Below are 6,120 nucleotides of genomic sequence, written 5' to 3' on the forward strand. Positions count from 1 at the left end.
AACCTAGCTGGGGTGCAAAAGGGCAGTCATCCTCAAGCGACAGAGGGCTCGCGATTCACAGTCTGCGAAAGGGCGACGACCTGGTGAGGATGACACGGATGACTCCCGTCGCTATAAACCCCGAACGGGCCGTTTGTCGTTTATCAGAACCAACCCCACGACAGCCGGTCGAATACTGTACTAGCTATTGAATATATCAATTAGTCCTGAATCATTTTGTTATCAACCGGTCTGTCGTACACCGCTCTCTACTGATAACCTCTATAGCTTGAACACTCAATGACATCGCAGCCCTGGGAGATGATATTTGTTGTTCTGTCGAATATGAATTGTCGACGGGTTGCGACGGGCATACAGGTACGTACCGCTGCCACGACGATCGGTTGGCATAGCACGGAGACCAATCAAATCCCAGCAAGGTTGCAAGAGGCCCCAACACTACACGTTAAATACTAGGTAGTAAGTACAGTGCTGGTACTACACCCCGCGGCCGTCAAACCCACTGCATCAGAACCTGAATTCCTACCTATGGCGCACTGTGTACGTTTCTCCGCCCCTTTTCGCTTCGTTCGTTCCCAGTCCCCCCATGCACTCATCACACATCCCATCCATCCTTCACCCCCCAACAAGGTCGGACTAGAAGACTTCGTCAAGCTCATTTCGAGCAACATAATACAGCAGCCAGCTGCTATGAAACAGCTTTTACTCTCGCGTTCTGTCTGGTCTGATCCCAGCTGACATCACTTCCACGCTACGACGTTTGGCAACCCGACAAGCAAGATTTGAAGGCAGTATGCTCATTGTCTACTCGGGCACGTTTGTCGGTGAATCAAGGCCGTAACCACTTCACCGAGTCTCGAGGCTATCAATGCCAAAGCCAGCCAGCCACCATGTTACCGTCAGAAGACATCCAAAAGGAAGCTTGGATGGTACAAGGTGGGTTACACCAAGTTCATGTTCTAAGTCTTGGGCACATTATATTGGTTTGGCAAGGACATGATGAGGACACCACACGAGAGACGAGGGCCCCGTGGCAGGAAACTCTGGAATGGCAAACCTACACGTGGATTTCCCGTTGCTGTACAGAGCTCACGGAGACACGCATCGACACACAAATCAAATATCAAAAGGCCCTTCCTGTTATGCTGATCCGAGGTCGCCAATCTCATTTCCACAGTCGATCAGTATTCCCTGCCAGGGACCAGGTCAATGACCATCAAATCCGGCAGCAACCTTCCTATCGACGGAAAGTCCCAGTGTCAGCCTGCCCAGGGTTTTTCAGGGCGAATGATCACAGACTCCGGACAGTGAAATCAGGGTTTGGGTGTTACGTGCATAGGAGATCCTTGCGTGCACCTTTACCACTGTCGACACCATAAGGCACACAGTACAATGACCAGAAAGAGAAATGCTAATGACGGCTGAATTCAAAGCATTTTCAACCACAGCCGTGTTTCGTCCAACTATGCTGATCAATATGGCAAACCATTCAGCGCAAGTGGTTTTCCAGTCTCGATACTCATCACCCGGAAGCTTGTGATGACCCTGGACCAACGGTACAAAGGCTTCCCGGTACTTGTGCCTCCGTTCGAGGTTGAAGGTCCCGGATTTCGCAGATGGTGGCACCCTTAGGGACCCAATCGCCAGCATCCCTCTGCCGCACTTTTAGATCTCTTCTTCCTGGTTCCTTGACCGCTGCAGAGTATTTCTGAAAAAAGAAGAAAGGCCGAGTGAAATCGGTCCTGCCTGCTAACGTGCAATTCAAGAGACAATGGGGAACGGAGGACATCTTGATTGTGACCCAAGACGTAGCCGCGAACCGTAACACCGACAGCACCTAAGTTGCAGGGTCCTGAGTCGGCAGGCCATGGCCCCAAGTTCTTAACAGGGTTAACTTGACCCGCTCTTGCCATTCTTGGGAAGCCTTATAGTGGTTGCTATCAGGCTTTACGCGGGAGAGAGACCTCGAGGTACCATGAACTGCAAAGCCCATCATTATCAGAACATCAAATGCAATCATCCCCGCAACGCCGCAATTTTCGACCTACAGAGGGCATTCTCTTGTCATTAGGCATTCATTCTGCGCTCGCCTAAAAAGGTCTAGCAGCGGCACCTAAAGTAGCGTGCTTGTACCTCAAACCCCGACTCTCAAGTCTTCGATTCCCGGTAAGTATTTGTCAGTCCAGTGTTATGCAAAGCTGATGCCGGTGCGATGGATACAGTTAGCCCAAAGCGGGAGTGCGAAAAAGATGAAAGTAGGACAGAGTTCACTGATAGGTAGGCGAAAGATATTTGTAAACTAACTCTCAACGTTTCAATGTACGAAGAAGAAGATGAAGAATTCGGTTGGTGACAATGGTCAAGGTACACCTGTACACTACGGTCTACGACACAGGTATTTGACTAGGTTCTAGGCTGTTAGTCCCAGAAGCTAGTCATGGCCTTGAGTGATTCGCTGAAAACAAGCCATCCAAAACGGTACGAACGGCCCCAGGTCCTCCCAAGAAATCTGTTCCAAAAACAAAAAAAAAAAAACAATTCTGAAAACAAAGGCTCCGAGATCCCTACGGAAGGAAACGTCGGCGATCATACATCTCATGATCTCCTGCACACCCAAGCGGGATGAACACTTCGGCCCAAGCCCCAGCGCCCAGGGGCATCAACCGAACCAAACCTTTGGCATCGCTGTTGCATTCCACGCATCCAGCTGCGATCTACCCATGACCTAGGTCTACACTGCAGTGGATTAAACGTCACCTTGGAGTTGCGATGAAAAGTACCATTTTCGAAGAGCCTACATGAGATGTTGGGGAGGAAGCTTGCACCCCCGGATACATATGTCACGCAGATCATGTTACCTCGACATATTGGGAAATTGAGGTTCGCTTTGACTAGTGTGATCTGTGATCGCTCGGGAATCAAACGGGTGGGTGGGCGAGATATGTAAGCGAGTCAACAAAAGTGTAAAAGGGTCAGCCTGAGGGTGCCATGAACGACGACATGGCTGTAGGCCATAGCTTGATAACGGGCAGAAATATGAATCAATTGAAGATCTTGACGATGAGTTAGAGTTAGGATCTCGGGCCAACCTCTACTTACAAACAAGAGATTAACGACAACTTGAAGAAAAAAATAAAAAAATAAAAAAATAAAAAAATAAAGCTGTTTCACTGTGTCCTCACAAAATCTGGAATACAGAGATCGCCTCCACAGCCGCGTGGTACTAGTACATAGGCAAGCGAAAGAAGCGAAGAGGTCGTTTGATCGTTAGCCGCTGAACGGTTGGCGCGCGAGCAGGCTTCGTTATTGTTTCTTTGTTGCTACCTACCTAGAGGAGATCTCAGGCATTTTTTTTTTCTCGCTGGTGTTCTGTTGGGCGCCATACAACAACCGTTCGGGCATAATTTTCCTGAGTTGGTACTTTGGTACCTAGTTGGAAAATCAGCTAGCGAGTGATGAAAGGACAGCCTATGTACCTAGCATGTAGCGATGTGAGAGCCTCGCGGGTTCGGGTTGACCATGGTTTTCTGGGCCCACAGGGGCAGCCCAGCAATTAACGCTTGGACCCCAGACGGACGGGATCGGCCCTGTTTTTTGTTGCGACAACGCTGACCGTAGTTCCTTTCCGTCTCCCGCCGTCCAGGGTAGAGGTATGAAGAGATGAACCGTAGCCGGAAAATAAAAAATTTGTCCATTTTTCAGCCGGCCTGGTGAAGTCCACTCGCAGTTCCACGAAGGTGAGCTTCACCATTCGATGCTATTATATGCGGTATAGTGAGCATGATACCACGGCACGATGACAGCGAGTTCTTCGAGACCCACTTTGATGTGTGGCTGTCGGTGGACATGGACCTAAGAGCCCGCCGTGGGTCGCACCTCTCTTTCCATATGACTGTGAAATGTGTGAATGCGCCGTGCTCGTTCCGTCTCCTTGCAGATGGTCAGTCATTTGCCCGATCACACCTCTCGCCGTGTTTTTACGTTCTAGATGAAAGCGAAGACGGCATCGATGTTGATGACATGACACGAGAGAAGCGCAAGCGATCATCTTCAAGAGCAATGCGAGATCCAGATGCATCTTGCTGCCCCTCCACCCCACCGCCGACCTGCGAAACCTAGGTTGTTGGCGCTGATCATCCAAAAGGCCTGGCGTTGGGGCCTGGGGGCTGCCAGGGCAGAGCCAAAATATGCTGGATGCACACCTCAGCTCAAATTCCGCAAACGATGACGGTATCTGCTGCTTTTCTCGGGGTTTTCTTTTGCATCTCTAAGGTGGCGGGTTTTACTATAGTACCGCGTAACAAAGTGGAAAATATCTCCTACCTTGTAGGTACCGGGCACACAACGAAATAACTTTACTGACGATACTCAATTCACGAGAACCATACTATCTTTATCCAGTCAGGGCAGCTCCCGGTTGTGCCGAGTTACGATTCATCTTGAGTGGAAGGTGCAGGTGCCTAGGTAGCTATGCTTGTAATCCGTGACACAGGCTGACAAAACGTTATGGTGACCGAAGGCACTCCAGCTACCTACCTACGCAGTAGAGTAAATATGACTTTACGGTGTCACTCCATACCTCTACCTAGGTACCTACCTCTACTGTACTTGCCCATGTTTTAGTCGAGGTGCGCAAATAGCCCAACTGGCTTACGTGGACAAGTATTGTCACTCACTTGTACCCGCCTTATCGCCCATTGCCGTGGTGACGTGCCCATCGTGCATGTTTCCATCATCACATCCACAACGCCCGTCTTCTTTCTCAAAAAGAAAGAATGGAGAAAGCTGGATCGTTGACTCCGAACCACAATCAAAAACTCCCATGAGCTGTAATATGAGAAGTTGTCGATGGTCCTCCTGGGAGATATGAGACTCAGCGGCACACAGGGAGGTGCCGTACATCCAGCAGATCCGGCCGGGGTGAGGATGCGACGTCGATCTTGGGGGATCTTCCTAGTACAATGAAGGACAGACCGTTTGATGACCGTGATTATGTCCAGAACGCCATCGCTGGCCTAGGGGGAAAGTGAGTTGCCGCGAATGATGTCTATGTAGATACATAGACGGACACTGACAATAGTCACATATCGTTCGTCTTCAGCCCACCTCTTGCTGGGAACGGGTAAACTACCCAACGATACTGGGGCGTCCTCGAGAGCGGATTACTGATACACTGGGGAGCGTACCTATGAGGTTTATCACCATAACTAGCGGATCTGGTCGATCTTCGAAGTGTTCTCGAGGCCTGGCGTAATAGGTAAGTGGGTAAACTGAAGGTATACATATACACTCGTTAATAAGGCGCAGAGCAAAACTCACCATCGCTTTGACAACGAGGTAGGCACTTGGCCTGACGTTGCCTTTGTCGGTACAACTTCCTACAGGCAACAAAAAAGAACGATGGTTCGGCCAAGGTGCCTGAATTCTGAAATCTCCAAGCACGGTCCACAGTGTCAACATTGGTGCTTTTTGATTGGATAGTAGTGCAGAGATGGTGGGTTCTTGGCGGGCAGCTAGCCCGATTCTGAATGGTTCGTAGTCGGTTGCAGCAGAATGCCTCTAAGGGAAGAGTGGGTTGGGTCCAGGCTACAACTAGGTACTTGGTGTTCTGCGTACCTAGAGGTAGGTACTAGGTAGAGGTATGGAAGCCCAGGCAGTTGGGGGCTTCGAGGTCGTTACCTCACGTCTGTAGGTCCCTCCAGGTAGGTTCAAGCCCAGGGCAGCGCAGCGCGGCAGTCTGCCCGACCTAGAGGAGGTAGTGCGGGTGGAACTTACCTCTAGAGTCACCTGCTTGTAGCTAAAGGTAGGTACCTATCTTAGTACCTAGAGGTACCGATGGAGTGTACTTGTGAGCTACCTTACCTGGCGGCCCTGCCCTGCCCGACCTCCATGGGCTCCTGGGGCTCCTGGAAAGGGACCTGTCCGCTGCCCTGGGACTCGACTCCTAGTCCCCTCGTCACAACAGCCCGGCATGCCCGCCCGCCCGCCCGCCGTCCGCCTTTCACGCTCCATCCATCTTCCATCCTCTTTTCCCCCTTGCCCCGGGCAGGGCAGGGCCACTCCCCGTTCCACTTCACTTTCCCTCCGCAAGCAAACCTGGAGCACATCCACCGACATCAT

At 50.8% G+C, this 6,120-nt stretch overlaps 1 protein-coding gene across 1 annotated transcript; it reads right to left on the reverse strand.

Annotated features, from left to right (window-relative positions):
- Window positions 1–4,434: 4,434 nt before the first annotated feature.
- Window positions 4,435–6,120, reverse strand: NEUTE1DRAFT_110006 (uncharacterized protein; the record flags this gene model as incomplete). The annotated part of the gene is made up of 8 exons (XM_009852607.1): window positions 4,435–4,536; window positions 4,598–4,645; window positions 4,677–5,015; window positions 5,076–5,140; window positions 5,187–5,270; window positions 5,320–5,616; window positions 5,776–5,797; window positions 5,863–6,120. 8 exons carry the CDS (start codon window positions 6,118–6,120, stop codon window positions 4,435–4,437), a joined length of 1,215 nt encoding a protein of 404 aa, XP_009850909.1.

Source organism: Neurospora tetrasperma (assembly GCF_000213175.1).
Source record: "Neurospora tetrasperma FGSC 2508 unplaced genomic scaffold NEUTE1scaffold_3, whole genome shotgun sequence".
NCBI classification, from domain to species: domain Eukaryota; kingdom Fungi; phylum Ascomycota; class Sordariomycetes; order Sordariales; family Sordariaceae; genus Neurospora; species Neurospora tetrasperma.